The sequence below is a fragment of the Chionomys nivalis genome, chromosome 20 (genome assembly GCF_950005125.1).
Source record: "Chionomys nivalis chromosome 20, mChiNiv1.1, whole genome shotgun sequence".
In the NCBI taxonomy this organism is placed as follows: Eukaryota; Metazoa; Chordata; class Mammalia; order Rodentia; family Cricetidae; genus Chionomys; species Chionomys nivalis.
The window spans coordinates 25,301,871-25,323,309 of record NC_080105.1 but is presented as its reverse complement, the minus strand read 5'-3'; the positions used below and the strand labels follow the sequence as shown (position 1 = coordinate 25,323,309).

Here is a 21,439-nt window from a genome sequence, read left to right as displayed (position 1 = left end):
CTCTCCAGCATAAGTTATCATCAGTGTTTTTTATCTTGGCCATTCTTATAGGTGTAAGATAGACATTCTTTCCAACTCCCAAAGCAGTACTTTATACCAACCTTTATTCAAGTCAGAAGACAACTTTTAATTTTTGTTTCCTAACAACACAGAGCTGGCTCACCTCCATTCCTTTCTTCCCTTCCTCCTGTCTGGGTAATGGGAAGCTTGCTCAAGGCCTCATGCTTATTAGGAGACCATTGTATGACATATTTAGTACCATTCATGAGCCAATATCAATAATATAATAACAGTACTGTATTAATAACAATACTGTTATTAAATATATATTTTATAACTATTTGTTTTTTCCCTTCAAATCTATTAAGTGTTTCAGAATACCATCTATTTCCCCAAACACACTTTGTTGTCATGCCTCCTGAGGTGCCTCTGGGGTCTGACAACTGGTTCTCTGATTTCTTTTATGAAGAACTTTTGATGACCTTCATATTTCTGAGAGTCACTGGTCAATTATTGAGATAAATGTCCCTCAGCTGAGATCTAATGTTTCCCTTGTGAATGGCAAGGAATTCTGTGTGTTGGGAAAAGAGGGTCATAGCAGGAACCTGCCTGAAACCACATAATAACTGTGACTGTTAATCCTGACTGCCCGACAAAAGGTGTCCGATGAGTTTCTTCAGTGTAAAGTCACCCCCACCCCTTCCAATCTGGAAACAAGCCATTAGGTGCAGTCTAAATTTGACTCACTGCTAATAAGGAGGAGCGTTTCCATTAGAAAAAAATTGTCTTTTTCAATTTAAAGTACCCTGGTTTTCATTTAATCTACAGATTCCTTAAATATTTCACATGAAATAGTTCCTGTTTTCAGCTAATAGGAATGTCTCCAACATTAGGTTGTTCTAATAAATTTATCATTCTTAATTTCCACTGTGTTTTTAGGAAATTTATTTTAATAGTATCAATCCATCACTTGGACTCTAAAGGCTATATTTTAAAGTTCCAGGTGCTTGAATGTTTATCATAAAACAGCAGGCATAATAATTTCCACTTTTATAATTAATGAGAGGGTCTGGAACCGTAATTCTAACTGGTCAGGCAAGAATGACTGTAATGCCTTCTTAAATTTTCATCTCGGTCCTTAAATATAATTCTTCCTCTTATGAACATATTTTAATTAGAACAGACAGAAGAGGTACACTGACTAAAAGCTAAGTCATAGACATTTAAATGGTTAGAAGTGTCACAAGTAATAAAGTGATTCTCGGGCCATACTTGATATGTATTTTCCCAAGGACAACGTTATTTCTGGAGGCATTTTTGTTTTATAATTTTTTAAAAATATTGTTTAGATTTAACTCTTTGGTCCTTTCATGAGAGAAGCCTAGCCTGATTTTTATGACTAATTGTAATTCTGATTGTCATCATCTAAAAATTCTAAGGTATCAAATCTATCTGTTACCTTTATCATCCTTTTGTTCAAATTTGTTTTCTTAAGCTTTGTGTCAGTTTAATGGAGCCTTTGTTGAAGTTGTCTACTCTCCAGTTAAACTAGATAATAATGTGGTTTGCTTATTTTTCCCTTCCATTGTTTTCATTTTATATAATGCCCAAGGCTCCAAACAGTTATACTTGACTTGAATTTCCCATTTCCTCCTTGCCTCTTTCATCTCAAGCATTTCTAACATATACCCTTACCACAATCCTACCTGCACTGAGATTCTTATTTATATCTTAATCATTTCAATATCAAATCCTGCCTTCATCTCATTTATAGTCTTCTTAAATCTCGGAGTTTCAGAAGATCTAGAATTCTGCTGCTGCACTGCTAACTATTCAGTTTTCAAAGTTTTGTATTCCTTATCTTTTCTGTGGCGATTGATGACTACATTAACCACTGCCCCACACTACCTTTTAGCTCTATATTAACAACTTTCTTGGCTGACTCTTTATCTGATTTCTGCCACCTCACACCCTCACCTTGTAATCCTCTCATCTTAAAAATCACGATATAGGACTTAATTTCCATTACGTTTCTGTGAAAGACCCGTACATTTTGATCTGGATATCAGCTGTTTTTTCTTTAATTTCCTGTATGTCTATTTTCTTTTTTAACTTGTTTTCCTATCAGTAGGGGTACCAGTGAGCAACTGTTTCTCTGTTCTTCCTTTCTTTGTGTGCATGTGTATGAACTGCATGAATATATGTTTACGTGTGCGTGCCCGTCAGAGGTTAAGCTTGGATTTCTTCTCAGTCTTAGTTTTTAAAATGTGTTCTCTTACTGAACCTTAATCATCTGGGCTGTCTGGCTAGCAAGCTCAAAAGTACTCCCATTTTCCATTCTCTAGCCGTAGGATTACAGGTGCCTGCCACCATACATTGCAGTTTTTGCTTGGGTTCTGTGAATACAAACTCAAATCCTCAACCTTACAAGACAAACACTTCTCCAGCTGGGCCATGTTCCTAGCCTCCACTTCTGCTTTTACCTGCTGAAATCTGGTACACACGACTATCAGTGTTGTCTAAATAGTCTACAGTCGGTAAGTCACCATAGGATCATATCTTTATCTTTAGGGTCATAGGCATTCGTTTCAAAATAAGTAATAGAAATGCAAAAGATGTCTATTTGATCTCATTGAATGCATGTTGCATTAGTACTAAAGTCTTCCACTTCTATCAGTTCATTTGATCCATGGATTAAAAGAAAAAGATTGATTTTTAACATATTAGTGAAATATCTTAAGGTATATGAAAATGTCATTCAATCTTTAAAGTGCATGTACCATGGTCATTCACTTAGGTTAATAAGACTTAACCTTTCTGAAAGGATTATGGTATATATCAGAAAAGCTATTTTTGAAATAGAAAACAGAATTGTTTATAATTTTCTACTTTTATAAAAATATTTTTCTATTTTATAGATTTTTATTTCTATTTTCTATTCTAAAACTTCCATTTTCTATTCCTTATAATTTTTTTACTTTGTTTGTCAAGAGGTTACATTAGTCTATGTGTTTACCTTTAGTATATGTGTTTATATATGTTTAGTCTATGTGTTTACCTTTAGTATATGTGTTTATATATGTGTTTAGTCTATGTGTTTACCTTTAGTATATGTGTTTATATATGTTTAGTCTATGTGTTTACCTTTAGTATATGTGTTTACCTTTGTAAAAAACACCTATCCCGTGTTTTTTTTTTTTGTTTTTTTCGAAAGCAAATAGACATAAAGATGGAGCAAGGAATGATCCTGCCTTTAGAAATGGGAAAGACAGCAATCCTGGCCTCCCATGTTTTCACATAATTTCAGAGCGTGCAGGGATGTGATGGTGGCACTCTCATCATTCCAAGGGTGTTTCCATTAGTGTAGAGTCTCCTGCACACACGTGAGTCTCTAGGAAAAAAAAGAAGAAATAAATCAAAGCCAAACAACTATTTTATATGATGCTAGCTGTAGCATGCTGGAGGGGCTAGTGGAACATCTGAAATTTAATTGCCATGAATACCAAGAAAAAATTTTTCACTGTTAATCCAAAGAGTCTCTGAACTGACACAAACAAGCAAATGCCTTTACCCTGTCACACTTTTCTGCCGACTGGAAACAGTACACACAATGAGCCCCAATGACCCCAATCTTCAGCGTTTCTCAAAGTCTCTCTGTCTCTGCACCCTTGGAGCTGTGTTCAGGAAGGGTGGGGGGAGTGAGATGTAGAGCTGCTACCTGACACCAATTCACCTGGGAGAAAGCGGCTTAGAAACTAAGTCCTGTTTGTTTCTAATGTGTGATATTGAGCAGCCATTTTTCATTAGTTTTGACTCTGCTTCTGCTTACTCCGCTTTTCTGATATGTTGCAGACATTGTCGTAAGCTCACATTCCAGGCCTCTGATGAAAAATTCACGAAAAGCCCTCTTAGTCTTTGTTAGGGGTTATATGTGAATCACTTTCTACCATCGCTCCCGAGATGAGGAACAGACAGTCGGAAAGGCAGAGAACTGATAGAATTTGTTCTTCCTATACGGACAACTAGTTACTTGCCAGGCCTGATTAGTATAGGGGAGGGAAGAAATGTCTCCCCAGGAGGTTGAGATAAAGTCACCCTCCCAAAATAAAGTCAAGAAAATTCAAATGGAATGGATGAGATTAGCTATCTGTAGAAACACCTTTCCCCACGGAATAGCCAAAAGCATTATGTGGAGAAATTTAGAAAGACCCCAAGGAATCAGACAATAGCAGAAGCTTGATTGTATCCCTATATTTCCAGCAACAATCTAATCATGGTAAATGGATGAAGCTGTAACACAATCAAGCAGTAACTTAATCAGTTATAGTGAATAGATTAAGTGCTCTAATCACAGCCAATTTAGATGTAACCCAACTAAAGAAAGACCGTTCTAACAGAAGGGGGTGTCTACAAGGAAGTGGGGACACCAAGAAGCTAGGCTTTGTCTGTGACTGCAGCTCCCTCCAGTGTAAGGTATACAGCTACAAAGTGCTCAAAGAGGCAGGGGGAACCAACGATTGTTTCTATAGTAATTTGAATTTCAAAAACTTATCAACTAAGTAACAGTTCTTATCAGCTCCAAGGCCAAAGGACTGCATTTCCAGAATCAGAAAAGAAACACACACACACAACAAAAACACAGTTAATAAAGGTTATAAAAGAAGAGGTTTCATATTCACACAACAGTCATTCATGTAATGGCTTCAGAAATACTTTAGAAACTAGCCTAGATGCTGAAGGCTCAGTACTAAATAAAAAAAAAATCTTTGTAGGTTCTCAGGGAATATTCTTTCTGAAAAAGAAGATAGATGCTCCACCTTGTCTGCTACATTATTTTATTATCATGGTGATTATTTCTAGGAAAAAAAATGTATAGGAACTAAAAAACATCACAGGAACCCTAAAATGATCTGAGACTTAGAGAAAGATCCTTTTGGTTGACCTACTTACACCTTATCAAAACAAAAGAGACTGAGAACAGGAATGAATATAAGTTGAACTAAAATTAGGCTAATACTGTGAATTAAGTAGGTGACAATAAGTTCCTCAAAATGATCTGTGACAAACACAATAATTTGCATAGAGACTATTTAGATATACAGTTGCTAACTTGCCTTTAAGAATAGCACAGAGAGAGGCTTATGTGTTAATCCCCATTCTATACATGTACTATTTAGAGAACTACTTCTAATATTTTTTAGAATAAAAGCTTCAAAGATTGTATACCTTTGGACTTGACCATGGACTAAAATGTGTGCTCTTAAAACAATATGAGGATGCTGAAAATGTGTTATTCTTCCAACCCCATTGTAACGGACTATCCAATCAACTACAGCAGATAACACCAATTGGAGCATGCAAGATAGTAAGGCATAAAAGTGCAATGATTACAAAGTGAAGCTCAAATAGAGCATTCTTCTATAATTTCCTATCCAAGACAGACAAGTGTTACTGAAAAGTTTTACAGCAACCAGGTACATGCTCTAAATGGGTCTCAAGGGTACTTAGGCAGAAACTGCATTGCCCAAGAATATATTATAAGTTGGCATTCCTGGACATAAAATATGGAGTGCTAAAATGCCACACAGTGTAAGATACAAAGAAAGTACAGGTATATGTTAGCTCTCTAGTCACAGGTCATAACAGCAAAGAGCAGGATCCCATGAAGCAGCCAATAGGCCCATTGCAAAAGCATACCTCCTGGCAAAAATACAGAGAAACAGTTCCAATGATTGTAATGAGCTTCCACGAATTGACAATATCCAGGATTATAAATTACCATGTTATTTTTCTTGACATTTATTTTTTTAAGCTTTTGTTGAGCAGTTGTTTAAAGTATTATGGTAAATGTAATAAGGATGGATAACTCGTGTCTTTTGAAGGTTTGTAGTTTACATGTGTAAGGTCTGATGAGGTAACAATTCAGCAGAAACTGCAAAAGCAAATGGTAAAAAGGAAGGAATGAAAGGAAAGGAGAGAACAGAAAAGTCTAATGCCCTGTGTCGAGACAGAAGGATCTTTTTCCATGTGGGTGTCTTGTCTAATTTTTACTCCCCAGCTTCAAGTCAGTGAAACATTTCCCATTTTATTACTTCTCAGGTTCTGTGAATTGTTCAATCAACATTCAAGAGAGGGTACTTCATACACTGAGATGTGCTATTTTATTCTGGGCTCTTCTAAAAGTCTCTCGGGGGTGCAGGGATTTAATCATGAGCTCTTCATGACAGTTAATATTCATGAGAATATGAACCTCTCATTCTAAAGAATCATACTATGAACATTTGACCCCAATCGGGAATGGAGAACGGAACTCTGTTTTAACTTCAACAGATAAGAACAACATATAAAGCGCAACCCACTCTTTAGAGATAGATACAAGGGACTAATGAACAAGGAGGAATCCAAAACGAGGCTGTGAACCATACATTGCTTCAATCTGCAGTGATTATTGTTTTTTAAAATATGGAGACACTGGGGGAGGTACTAGAGGTATTCTAATCAAATGTCCAGTGTTACGTCTAAGGACTCTGAATTTGGAGAAGTTCAGTGTCTTTCCAGAGTTTTTTCCTAGTAACAGCAGTATTAGCTCAACCTTAGTACTTGATGACAAATCTGCAGTCAGGCATCAGATCACCTGTTCCTACTTTACCTCACATTCCTATTTCCCTTCTAACAAATTCCATCAAAGTACTACAATAATATTTCATCTGGTTAGTTCACTATATCTGGAAGTGTTCTATAGACACTCTACCATGCCTTATTAAACGCTGTCCAACAAAAGTGCAAATGTTTTGCCAAAGAAAGAGTGATGATCCCCTCAAACAACATCCTATGCGTCTTTAAGGGTCAGTTGATGAGCTCGTTGATTAAAACATTCCTGGTCCTTAATGGTAGAGAGTCTAGGAAGTTCTGTTGATTTTGCTGGGCCACCCCGTTTTATTTATACTCAGCAGGACCCTAGGAAACAGAAAAGAGTTATTGTAAGCCCACACAATGTTCTACTGGTACACTGGGCAATATCAATAAATTTGCAATGAATGAGCAGCATGTACCAAATTACCACAGTCAGGGTTGGTTGATTTTCACTTTATTTATCTGTTAGAAAATATTTCCCCTTCCTATAGTATCGTTCTAAACTCCAGCTGCCCAGTGTTACCACTTTGGGTGCCCAGCAACCTCCAGGTTGCAATGAGCTTCTTTTTGCAGTTGAACTTCTTTCCCCATGCATCCTCTCCGTAGCTCTTGCCTTTTTAACCTATACCTGCTGCTTTGCATGCTCATTTACTTTAAAGACATTAAAATCCTTAAGGCACTCTGCTTAAACTGTTATAGTATCTAGCATGACCCTGACACAAGAAAATGTATTCCTTGTAGTCCTTAACAATGAAGATAAGGGGTGTGGGAGGCGGTGGCACACTACTGTAATCCCAGCATTTGGGACACAGAGTTAGGCAGATAGATCTCTGAGTATGAGGCCAGCCTGATCTACAGACAGAGTTCCAGGACAGATTACACAGCTATACAGATAAACCAAAATAAATAGATAAATAAATCAAATAAAAAAAATAACTGAAGAGAAAACAAATATAAAATACTTTTAATAATACTATCTATGAGTAAAATTTAGGATTCTTAATTATATAACCATGATCTATTTAATATGATATAGATATGTCATCATCTATTATATCTATCAATCTTATTTATATATATAATTATCCATATCTATCCTACATTATTTTTAATAAAATTATTAAAAAGATGACTAATAAATATCCCATGAGGAAAATAAAAAACAGAAGTAAAGTAGACATTCTTTATTGAAAACTTTCCATGCAAGTATTGCAAACTTATCTCCCAAAAGTCCAATACCATCAAAGGTAGTTACATTCCTTCATTGCTGTGACATTCTCATGAGTTTTACTTCATAGAATCTTAAAATGTGAAGAAACTTTGATGGAAACCCTGGTCCCTTCTAAGCATACTCACCTTCAAATGAGGTTCATATATAGAACCCTCTGATGATATCACACTGTATCAATTTTAGTTTTAAGGGTGGTAATTTACTTGGGCCTGGTCATACAATTCCAGCTATTCAACTTGTTACAGATGGCAAAACAAGAGGATTGCAAGTTGAAGGCCAGCTTGGGCAAGTGAAATAGAATTTGTCTCAAAATGAAAAATAACGGGAGCATAGCTAAGTGGTAGAGTGTTTGCCTAACATGCGCAAGGCCTTAGCTAGGTTCAATCTTCAATAATGACAGAAAAATACGTTTGTTTCTTTTTGTTCTGTTTTTCTGGATAAGTACTGAGTAAATATAATCCTTTCTTTTTCCATATTTGTATTTCAACTGTTCCAATAAAGTTGTAATGCTTTTCTTAGAACATTTTTATTAGTAAAAATAGAACAGAAAAAGAGAAAGCCACATTTTTAAGTGAAATGTTTCTCTCTCTCTCTCTCTGTCACACACACACACACACACACACACACACACACCTTGGTGCTATTAATCAGATCATTAAGAGAGATTGCCAGAGATTGCACAATGTGTGAACTTAAAAAAACATGACTGAAACACACATATGAGATATTGCTACTTGATCCCTGCTCATTGTCTTGTTTTAAATTTCCTATGTTATGAGTTATTTGTAGTCATTGATAATGTTGTTTCAATTATTTCAGTTGCAAATCTGTAGTTATGCAAAAACGTACCCTCATAAGGAAGTTTCAAATGGCCATGTACAATCAAAATGTTAGACTCTCTCCCTAATTTTGTTTTGTAGTGACACTCCCACCAAGTTCAAGACACGGCTAATGACTCTCCTTCCTACTTGAAGCCTCCATGTCTGATAAAAAATGGAATAGTTGAGTTTATGCAGCTGTTCACAGGCTAATTATCTGCAATCATTTCTGATTACTTAATAGGCCATGGTAGGATGTGTGTTTGCTGCTATGTGGAGTTTACACATTAGGCTTTAATGTGCTGATATGGTTAATTGTTGTGCTCAGTGCTGCCTGCTAATAGACCATTCCTGAAAATGAGACCATATCTCAATGGAATTTGCTTGTTTATTTTAAATAAGTAATAACTACAGACCCAGGTCCAAAATCCAGTGTTTACCATTTTAAGGGTGCACTTTCTAAATGCTGTATCATTTGAATTATTCAACTTTGCAAAACCAAGTTGCTAAACTAGTGAGTCAATAACCTACTCAAATATATAGATTTAACATTTTTTTCCCACTCTGATCAGCTTTCTAAACTGTTTATTTTTTTTTTTTGCCATAGATAGAGAAATAAATTCTTTTAAATGGCACCAAACAAGCTAAATGGGATAACATAACAATGAGAAAAGTAGAGGCTTATCAAATGCAGACAAGCGTCTATTAATACGCAGTCAAGATGACCATACTACCATTTGGGAGCAATACAGACCTGTGAATATAGAAGGTGGATATGGCATTGTTGTCACGAGACTATTGATTTCTTTTGTAGTTTTGCCTCCTGTAATAACATTTAGTTGGAAAGGCTTGAATACAGTGGAAGAAATTAGAAGCCTAGGACTTTGTTATTGATGACGTCACATGTCTGATTTCTGTTATTAACATGGATGTTAAGAAATACATGTGATGTTTCAGGGGTTTCCCTTCACTCGGTTTTGCTCTATTCCTTGTCCTGTTATCAACCTTTTACTCTTTCATCTATTTTAAACATCAAATGTTTTCTCCTCCAGTGTTCTTTTATTAGAGAAGTTAGTAGGTGTTAAATAATAAAGAGACATATCAATCCAAATATTTTGTTTGTGTCCCTGCAACTTCTAAGAAAAATCAATGTCTTCCATTCCCTGCCATTCCCTGCTCTGTCTCCTGTAGTGCTGGATACATCCCATTTTAGTAGATTTCAGTGATCAGGACCCTTTGCACTTGGTTCTATGAGACACTGTCTTCTGATCATACAAACCGGCTCTTGCAGAAGTTGTATATACTATATGTCCTGATCTTAAGGCCACAACATGAAAGAAATGGGGAAAAACAATAGAAATAAAACAACTTTAATCAAGTGTCAAGACTCATTATCCTGATAGAAAATTTCTCTGTTAAAATCTCTGGGTGAATGTGTATGGTGTGTGTGTGTGTATGGTGTGTGTATGGTGAGTGTGCATGATGTGTTTCTGAGTTCTGGTACATGCACACCAGCATGCTCATGTGGCAGACTGGGACCCTCATTCTTGCCATAAATGTATTGAGATCGGATCTCTCTTGCTGCAGTTGTTAGCTCTTACTCCAGGGTAGGCTAGGTGGCTTGTGATTTTTCTGTCTTTGTCTCACATCCTGCTGCAGTTAGTACTGCTGGGGAAAGACTGGTCACCACAAACTTTTTATAGGGTTCTCATACTCTGACCCATGTTGTTAGGTTGTGTGGCTAGCACTTTTACAAGCTGAGCCATCTGCCTGGGTGCTATTTCTATTAAGAATAGTACATATGCTAAACACTAGAGTCTCAGCTTTTTATGAATTGAAACGTTTATTCATTTTCAGTTTTAAATTTTGGTGTACCATTGACATCATAAAGTTCACCCCAGCATCTTTCTATTATCTTTTTGTTAAAAAGTTCTGACACTAAAATGTTCTGTTCCTCAAACATGCTGTTTTTCCTTGTCTTCCAATGGTTTTCTTTTCCTGTTCCTTTCAAGCATTTATTTCTTCTCTGTCCAATTAAATTCAAGCACTGCAAGGTTCTTACGTTGCTATTTCTTCTCTGAAACATTTGGTAAAAATGGGGCAGATAGTAGTGGTGGTGCTATTAATAATGATAATGAAATTTAATCCAGTCACTCAATTGTTAGTTTGTGCTGAACCCCTTCCATTGATATTTATATTTTATTCTCTCAGCAGTCCTGTAAGAATACTACCATTATGACCATCTAGCTGATGAGGCAACTAAAACTCAGAACACAGTAGCCCAAACTTTGTAAAATATGAGTTCAAGGTCCTATGGTCAAGGTCAAAGATGTAACCTGCATATAACATATTTTTCTACACAATTCTGTTGGGTGTACTCTGTTCCCATTGAACTTTGTGTACTCTGGGAGGAATGCCTTGGGCTGTGTGCAAGACAACAGGCTCTCCCATCTCAGCAATACTGCTCAGCCAGCTCGACGGTATTATGCAAACAGACCCCATTTGGCCATGAGACCTTCTGTATCCTCAGCACATCCGCTGATAGGGATGAGCAATACTCTGTATGTTTCTCATTGTTTCTTTGTCCCTCTTTTGAACTCTGAACTATCCAGAACAAAAATGTCACAGAACGCCAGAAAAGAACTCTTGACCAGCATAGTCTTGAGTTCCCTGTTTCTGTTGAACCTTGAATTTGACTTCAGTTCCTTGGAAACAGTCACTAGCATAGAAAGGGTTGGTGCAAATATTTGAAATGACAGTCTTGACTCCAGAACTCACTCCTGTCTCAGTCAGAGTGAGTAAAATGTAGCTCACCTCCCTCATCGGTAGCTGAAGAGATCCCTTCTTACCTGTCCAAGCACTAAGCATCCCAGTATAGCCTGGCATACTTTTTTGCCAACAGTCTCCGGACATGGAAAGAGAGACTTATTCCGTAGACTCTGGTCATAAAACTAGTCCAGTTTAAGAGCTCCACTTATAGTCATGAACAGGGACTTGATTCTTTACATTTACCTCCATGTTTCCCTCCAGGTATGCCACAATTATCCAGCTAAGAACGGCTGATTGATTGGTTTGCTGTTCCACCTAACTCTTCCATGCCTGTTCCCACAGGTCTCATGCTGTGCCAATGGTCTGAGATGTTCCAGAGAGGCTAAATCTTCACTATGGTCAAATTCCAGCTGCTCCTTCCCGAAGCTCTTCTGATTGACAAATGAGGTATGAGCTTTGCCTCCTATACCCCTAAACTGATGTTTATTGAGCAAGTCTCATTTTCAATGACATTTAGGTATATTCATATTTGAATAGTGGCAACAACAAGGTTTAAAATGTTTAAGAGACCGAACGTATATTAAAGCTTGTCTACTACTAAATTCAACAGATGTCCATCATGTTTCTACTGTGTGTGAAGGAAAATACTAAGTATATTTCTATGAGGAGTAAAGGTTTATGTATGACCTGAAATTTCCTGAAAATGTGACACCCATATGGAAGATTCTACAAACTAATTAGAACTTCTTGATTGTGGGAAGTCAGATTGTTTTACCTTGGGCTGTCTTTAGTTCCTTTAAGAGCCATTTATCACCAACCTCTGCCTCTAACCTAACAGCCCTTTCATTCCCAAGCCTCTGAGAGATATTGATATGTCAGCTGACCACTGGCTTCCACAAACCTGAAAGTTAAGAATGTTATTAGACGGAACCTGAGACCTGTAGTTTTGCCAATTTGCTGTAACTACCTACCAACAGCCTTACCAAAATGTCTGAACATTGATTTATGTTCATCTTTTGTTACATAATTCTAAGAGTTTATAATTACTCCTACAACAGATCAGATCAAATGAAATAACCCAAATTGTTCTGAGGCCATGGTTGCTTCTGTGTGGCTTACAGCAAACTATTTTTATTTTCATTGCAACAGGGCCTGTTTATATATATATATCTCAACATGTACAATCTCTTATGGAAATAAATGTTAAGAAATATGAAGGGTTTAAGCCTTACTATAGTTGTAGAGCTCTATAGACAGAAGAAGGATAAAGAGTCAGCTATTGCAATGCCCCCTTGAAAATATGAGATGGTGCAATATATACAAAGTAAAAAGATCTTGCTTTTTAAAATATATTGCCACTTCTACACAAATCTTGCAAATATTGGTAAGATATGACAAAGACATTTTACTGGGCCAGACATGAGCCAGGAATCTGAATCTGCTGTGTTCATCTATGCATTTCCTTATAAATTGTTTTAGCAAATATTTCATCAGATTAGTCAGAATTGCCTCATGTTCCATATTCGGACAGGTTCAGGCATCATCTACCAAATCCCAGATGTTGTTTGATCACCCTGGCTTGTCTTCATTAAGAATCCTGTTAGATTGATTGAGCTGGACTCCTTTATTATGGATGTTTCTTCTTAGTAATTCTGTATTCATTGCTTTCTACACTTCTCTGAAGCTATAAATTCCCAGTTGCCATGATGAATTCAGAGCCCAATCTGTTATAGTATCTATACTGTTTATTATAAGTTCTTTTTATTTACCTTTTTTTTTTTTGTGGAGGTGTGTGGGAAGTGTCTCATCATGTGGTCTTGACCGACCTGGCACTGCTATATATATCAGACTAGCTTCAAACTAATAGACCCATGTGCCTCTGCCTCCCAAGTGCTGAAATCAGAGGCATGCACCATGCCAGCTTCTATGGTTATTTTGAAGGTCCTGAATAAAATGTTCCTCAGTCATGCCTTAGTGTGGTTCTGTTCCCATTGTACTTCCTTATTTTCAGCTGCATGGTTTAGGACTGGGCCATTATGGAAGTCTTTCAGTTGTGGCCTTTTCCTCTGCTACACATCGTTTGTTTTTTCCTTCATTCCTGGCACATACTCTCTACTTAATGTCAAGTCAGAGAAGACTATCAGTTGTCCAGTTCAGTTCCTGGTTTGTCACACAGATTTGTTGCCTCATTGAGCTCTTGGGGTAATGACCGTTGATCTTAGGTTGCTTCTAACTTTGCCTTTTCAATACAGACTTAACACATATAAGACTATGAATGTGATGTGTTGTTGGCTATCATTTCATGTGTTAACTTCTATAGTTCTGCATGGTAGAATCGTGGACAACTTAGTAGAATAGAAAGGGTTTGCTCCCCATTTCAAAAATACATTGACCCTTCTCTGAAAGGATTTTTCTACAGACATGCAAAAATACCTTAATTGATCATTATTTTTCCCCTTGAGAAACATAGGTAGTTGATCTAATTTTGAAGCAAAAGGCAAAAATGAGCGCTAAAGCAAAACTAAAACTAAAATAATAACATAGGTGTGAAGGTCTATATTAGAATCCATGAGCAAGGACCTGGGTTTTATCACCTGCATCACACATCTTTCTCTCTCTCTCTCTCTCTCTCTCTCTCTCTCTCTCTCTCTCTCTCTCTCTCACACACACACACACACACACACACACACACACACTACAAATAAATAAGTTAAGATTTTTGGATAACATTTCAGGTCACCATTAGACTAATACATTAAGATTCAGAGGTGCACTTACCCTTTTACATTAGACTTAAGATTAGGAAAACATCAACCCTCATCTCTTTATACACCTGCCTTCTGTCCTGTCACGTTAGTTTGGATCCCCACAATTTTCTATGAAAACACTGAAAATCATCTACCATCTAATAGGAGCTTGATATTCATAACACAATGATTATCTTATAATGCAATATATTCCATAATCTCCTAAAAACAAAATATTACTGCTCACCAAAGAAGTTATGAGAGACCAAAACCATACTAAGTATACTTTATTGTCATTATTAGTAGATGTATTAAATGTACACTTTAAAGGGAATGTACTGTTCACCTGGTGAAATACAGCATGTTCACTGTGACAAAATAAATGGGAAGGTGACGAATGCATTTAAACAAAGAATACTTCTCAAATACTACAGTATCTTAATTTATATGTACCATAGATATTCTATCAGCCTTCTACTAAACAAAGGGGACTGAACATTGTGAGTTTGAGAAGTTCATATGCCAGACGTTCTATAAAAAGGGAAAATATCAGCATCCTGAAATAATTTCCATTCCTGGTCCACTTTTTGCCCACTGGAAAAAATTACACTGCTTTCCTTTCTCCAAAGGACATACAAAAAAATTCTTCCCATTATTAGGTCCAATCTTCAGCACAGTTCTCATAATGGAGCGTTTGCCATGTCTGCAGAGTGGGAAGGCTAAGTCTGCCCACTAAAGGAGGAAAAGACACGGTATTAGGAATGCATGAAGTTCCAATGTGAACAGACAACACTAGCCTCATTTGACGTGATACTGATTTCACTGCTGTGACTACCAAAGTGAATAATTTACCAGAGTAAATTATTAGGTGCTGCGTATTGAAAAGCCATATTCTATAAGAATCACACATTAACTGTCCTAATTGCAAACTTAAATTTATCTAAAAACATATAAAAAGTTTCTCCCGTAACTGAGAACTCTCAGAATCTAGATAAGAAGCTATCACCAGGATCCAAGTTTTATATTTGTTCTAGTTAAAATATTATCAAATATTGATTATAACTGTAATACTACATTCTATCAGTCTCCTAGAAAGAGGAAGAGCACAGCAGGTACTTACCCAGACTAAATAATCAAACCCATTCCTAGTATTTGGTCTCAAGAGAGGAATGAAGGAGGCTGTGATAGTATTAGCAATATAAAATTACTAACATCATTTTCCATTATATTTAAAATGGTTCTTGAGGAAATCTGTGAATCTATCATGATAGAAGCATATCTTAGGCATAGGACCTAAAATCATCTAATTTAACCTGGCAATGTCCTTAAGAAAGTTTGCACACTGGGCAGAGAGACATTTTATTTCTCAGTAAGACAAACCAGAAATGTTTCTGCTTCAGCACTGAAAGGGATCAACATTTGCCTTTTTCTATTAGATGTCATAAGGAGTTTAACTAGGGGAAACGAGTGTCTTTGAACATCAGACTAACATTCAGCATGGTGAGAATGGTGTACTCTGAAGAAAACAGGAGACTGACGGATGGGACACACATTTCTGTCCCCTATCCCAGGTACAAAGAATCGCCTGGGGCTGGATTACCATAGGCTGTTGTTCCTGTCTCCTCCACACCCCTCAACCAAGTTACACTTACAGTAGAAATCACTAAGGTTATTGTAAATCCAAGGCAATTATCAGCATGTAAGCTCACTTTTCTCATGTACTAATGCATAATTCATTGGTTTTTTTTTTTTTTTTTTTTTTTTTTTTTTTTTTTTTTTTTTTTTTTTTTTTGGTTTTTTCGAGACAGGGTTTCTCTGTGGTTTTGGAGCCTGTCCTGGAACTAGCTCTGTAGACCAGGCTGGTCTCGAACTCACAGAGATCCGCCTGCCTCTGCCTCCCAAGTGCTGGGATTAAAGGCGTGCGCCACCACCGCCCGGCTAATTCATGGGTTTTAAAGAATTCTTATTCAGTATTTCTTAGTAACTTCACGCCTTTCTGCCTACTTTCCTCCCTCTCTCCTTCCTCCTTTTTTGCTATAAGGTTTCACAGTCCAGGCTGGTCTGGACTTCATTATATGTCAAACTAAAGACCTTCTTGTTTCAACTTGCCCAGTACTTGGATTCCAGAGGTGAATCACCACATCTGACCTCAGTATTTTTCTACCTATCATTATGAACAAAGAACAACATTGATACACTTGTGATTACAAATATGAAATGTTGTATTAATCCAATAGCTATTCTATCAGTAATATTAATATTATTTGCTGAACAATATAACACCATATTTTACTCTGTACACTAGTATGACCATTTAAAATGGTGTGTAACTGTAATCCCAGAACTTGGGAGGTTCCCGCCACAAATAAATAAGTAAATGATTGAGAGATAGGTAGATGATAGATAGATTGATAGATAGATAGATAGATAGATAGATAAATAGATGAGTAAAGATGCAAGCACTGATATTTGCCACATTACAATAATTCAAATTCACTTGATGCATAGCAAGCATGGGAAATATTACACATACTTCAAAAAATCCGCACTGTGCTTCTCTGGGCAGAGGGCAGGCATAAAACTGCCTCCCCTTGTTCTCTCCATCCTTCCGCACCACACGGAGAACACAAAGGCGGTTGTGCTTCTTGCACCGAGGAGTGCCAGCATTTACAGAGCGAGGAACATCCACTGTATTGGTTTGGAGTCCACTGTAATGACAGGTCACACAATAATGGTCGCCTAGCAAGCAGCACTAACAGGGTCACTCATACCACCTTGCCTCAAGCACTTAGTTTTACACCTATAGAAAGCAACTTTAGGTTATCATGTTGTTGATTTTTTGTTTTGGGGCAATTCTAATTGTAATTAACTTGTAAATTCACTATGTGTCAAAGGCACAAAATTTCTGAAAAAAAGGAAAAAGTGAATTCATATGTGGTATATAGGACTTTTTCAAGCTTTCATTTCTGATGTTCAGTTTTTCCCTTACCATATATTACACCATATTTACGCACTTCTATTTCCTCTGAGATATTCTCAAGTCTACCCGGATCAGCCACATCTCACAAAGCAAGCTGGGTTACACAATCATATCTAATTATTTTCTCATCTGCACAAACACTAAGTGCACTGAGGAGGCCATCCTGTGAGCAGCTATTGTCCACTTTAAAACAATTTTCTGGGCTTTTCTTTGATCAGGGCTATTATTTTAGTCTCAATAACGTTGTAGTAAAAAACAGGCATCTGGGAAGAGCAACAATGTGCATTTTATGAGGCTTAGCAAGAGGGCTTTCATCTCTTTACAATTAAAACCCAGGGTGTTTGGAGATCATCCCCGCACAGAGCGAACACAGACCAGGAACCCTCCTGGTCTTGTCCTCTTGTCTTTCAGCTATATATGCAATTTCTTCATTGAGAAGAGAATAGAGTTTCATTATAATTTTTAATTTTCTGTATCTTATATATTATAAGCAACACATATATAGTGACCTGCTCAGAATAAAAGTGTTCATGTCAATGAATGGAAAGGGCGGGCATTCACCCAGGTTGTAGATGGTAGACTTAGCATGTGCAAAATGGGTTTGACCACCAGCACCAAAACAAAACAAGACCAGAATCATAGCATCCCAATTTTTAAAAATTCTTTTAACAGTAAAATAGTCTGCTTTTCACATTGTGAGAAATTTCAAACAATAATAATAATAATAATTGTCCTAAATACCTAGAAATCAAGAGTATTTTCCTTTTTTCATGGCCTCCAAGACTAAATTTTGCAATATGTGTTTCAATAAGGATGCTTCAAGCAGCATATCTAATTGAAATACTCAGAGAATATGATCATTCACTTGTGGTGAAATTGATTTAAACTTTATAAAAGATATGATTAAACATATTAGTTTAAAAATATCTATTGGCAGAGACCTTAACCAGTCTAAGCACAGCTTTGGGGCTGCTCATATAGCAGCTACATGGAACACAAAAGTAGCTATAGTCATAACTATGGCCAGCATTATCATTAAATATTATCATTAGATATTTCATCAGTAGTAAATATCATTAAATCATATTATCATTAAATATTTCACCAGCAACTATTTTGTTGCTTCTCTCTTCAGAGTGGCCAGGAGGTGATATTAATATCTTAGAATGATGGCTCACATCATATCTGGAATAGGAAAGTTGAGAGGTAACCACAGGGCTTTTATTCTCCACACCCTTCCTTGCACCAACAGTCCCTAGAGAAGTCAACAGATGTCAAAACAGAAGTGGTTTCATAAATAGTAATAAATTTAAGGGAGAAAGAAGATAAAGGTAAGGGTATTGGTAGACATAAATGAAAAGGGGCTTTCCGTATCTGCACACATAAACACAGTTTTCATGTACATTTGATAGCCATGTTGGTTCAGGCTTGCAACTCCAGCTTTTCAGGAGAATGTGTCAAGAGGTTTGTTTGTTCAAGGCCAGCCAGCTCACTTTAGCAAGAGCCTGTCTTAAGGAAATACGGAAGGGTTAAGCATGGAGCTTGGTATTGCACACACCCACTGTGAGAGGGGCCTTAGCTACAGCACCCACACCAGAAGAAGAAGAAGAAAACAGTTTTATGCATGATTTCTAAAGTGCTGCCTTTGGTAGTACTTAGTTCAACCCTTCCTAATTCACTTGTCTTATGTGTTAACCCAAATTTCACAGACCTTACTAAGGACAGCTCTCAATTTTTTTCCTATGAAGCTTTTCTGGGGTACAAAAGTGGAAGATAGGACTCAAGAGGCTGCAGGCCTGCCTCTTCTTCATTTTGTCTTCCATGATGTCTTCTCTGGCATAAAGCTGGTTGTACGTTTTTCTAGTTGTTGTATCCTACAACATGTTAGCCAGAATGCATCCTACTAACTAGAACCGTTAGGATCACCCAGAAGCTCCTCAGACATAGGGAGCTACGCGCTCCTCCTCCAAGTCCCCTTGGGATCAGTATCTGCTTGCTAACAAGAGTCCCAGGTGATTCATAGGCACATTAAGTTGTGAAGTGGGGAGCTAATGGAACCAAGCTACTCCTGCCACCTGCGATCACATCAGCTCTAAATATGCACAAGCTATCCTGTTTTATGATAGAAAACATTATCTTGGCTAATTAAATATTCAACTTAATCGAGGATATCTTGGTTCCTCTTTGTTTCTATCATTATTTAAAAACTTTCCAAATAGAGCAGAGCCTTTTCCTAGGTAAATTTGGCATAACGGGCAGCTGAAGTTATTGTGGTGATTAGGCTAATCTTTTGAATATCGATTTATAAGTGGTATAGTGATATTTAGACCAACTTAGCAAACCCTTTTCAGACATGTATGCCAAGCTTGTGAGTCTCTGTGGCAACTATTCAATTTTGTGTTTTTTAACACAAAAATAACTAAACAGGTGTTTGTTGAATCTGGCCTTCCTGGGTGAAGTATACTGGAGTAGGCATCAGTAGGACCATGGACAATGCTTGAGGCATAACAAGTTCTCCAAAAATAATAGAAATGCACAAAACACATGGGTTGCATCCTAGTAGCTTAAAAATAAAGAAATCAGAGATTAAAAAAAAAATCCCTGGGATGAAAAACTGTTATATTAGCAATCATTAATTTAAATTATTGATTTATAGATTGAATGGTTTATTATAACAAAAATACTTTGTGGAAATAAGTTTTTGATTAGTCAGCCCAACTGGATGTAGATTTGACAGTCCAAGATTATTTCAAAGATTGAAGTAAGCAGAAATTAAATGAGTGAGGCAAGTAGGAACTCCAAGAGGTGAGAGAGAAAAAAGCGCAGGGCTTCCAGCTACTGATGGGAACAGACATGGGAAAACAGGGACGATTTCAATGGGGCCCTTTACTCTGCCATGCGGGCCTTTGTGTGATATTCCGGCGAGAACACACGCTTTTTCTGAAAATGCATCACTATGTTTTCTCTGTGTTTACAGTAATTGGATCAAAGATTTAAAACTGGTTTTAGAAGCTATTGTTAACTGCTTAAAAATTCGTTCAATTATCTGATTTATCATCTGGTAACTGGATAACATTCAAGTATATTTAGAGATCAATCCAAAAATAAGCCTTATCAACATAGCATGCAATGAAATGGCAAAGAGATTGCTAATTAAGGGAACAAAAGTCAAATTAATTACCCTATGATTATTAAAGAAAATAGGCTGGCTATAAATTCTGAGTGGACCACCTGTTTTTAACAGGGCTTTGTGGTGAGGCTCTGCGAGGCATCTTGTCCATGAGAGGAACACTCTAGCTGCCAGACAAGGAGAAAAATGAAATAAATGACAGTAATTTGCAATTTATTCCTTGTAAAGTAGCTGGGTGCAGAAGGGCTGCTGGGAGAATTCATTTCATCACTTGACATTTATTCTGCTAGTTGATCATGATTGATCGTAAAGTTTCTTCCTGATTTATTCTCTTCAACACATACAGATACACACACATACAACTGTAGAGTTTCTTCCTGATGTTCTTCTCTTCAGAACACATACACACACACATACACACACACACACACACCGTAGAGTTTCTTCCTGATGTTCTTCTATTCAGTACACGCGCACACACACAACACACACAGACATACACTGTAGAGTTTCTTCCTGATATTCTTCTATTCAGTACACACACACACAACACGCACACACACTGTAGAGTTTCTTCCTGATGTTCTTCTATTCAGTACACACACACACACAATACACACAAACACACACTGTAGAGTTTCTTCCTGATGTTCTTTTATTCAGTAAACACAAACACACACACACACACACAGTTATAACTTTCTAGGCAATGCTGTGTACTATGATTAATCGTATGATTCTTCTGTTAAGAGCTTATGAAGAAATCATTTAAATTTAAGTTTTCATTAATTTTTTAATCCTTAATTCATGAATTAAATTGGTGTTTTTTGTTTATTTGTATGAAAAAAAAATATGCTAGGATATTTCATCTGGGTACAGTCAATGGCACAATATTTTAAAGCAATCACCACCACTTCCTTCCAGTTACACCACTGAAAAGCAAAACTGCCTAAAAGCTATTTTCTTCTCCAGGACCGCCTCCCAACTCAGACTGTAGCTCCTTCCTGATTTTCATCACGAGGCATCAATTAGAGTTAGAAAAAAAAAGATGCATTTAGCTACTCAGTTAAAAGTTCAGGCCTCCGTAGCTTAATTCTAATATAACAGGAGCAACAGATAAATGATTATGGG

The 21,439-nt window shown here is 36.9% G+C and overlaps 2 protein-coding genes across 2 annotated transcripts in view; one reads left to right on the top strand and one right to left on the bottom strand.

Moving 5' to 3' along the window:
• Positions 1-11,916, top strand: part of Aga (aspartylglucosaminidase) — a 62,632-nt gene extending 50,716 nt beyond the window's left edge. Inside the window, exon 9 of the mRNA XM_057753002.1 lies at positions 11,794-11,916. Within this exon, the coding sequence (XP_057608985.1) occupies positions 11,794-11,837 (44 nt within the window). The 3' untranslated portion in view covers positions 11,838-11,916. The remainder of the gene's footprint in view (positions 1-11,793) is intronic.
• A 2,600-nt stretch (positions 11,917-14,516) lies between these two features.
• Positions 14,517-21,439, bottom strand: part of Neil3 (nei like DNA glycosylase 3) — a 46,794-nt gene continuing 39,871 nt past the window's right edge. Inside the window, exons 9-10 of the mRNA XM_057752728.1 lie at positions 16,732-16,906; positions 14,517-14,930 (exon numbers count right to left, since the gene is read on the bottom strand). Coding sequence (XP_057608711.1) covers positions 14,748-14,930; positions 16,732-16,906 — 358 coding nt within the window. The 3' untranslated portion in view covers positions 14,517-14,747. The remainder of the gene's footprint in view (positions 14,931-16,731; positions 16,907-21,439) is intronic.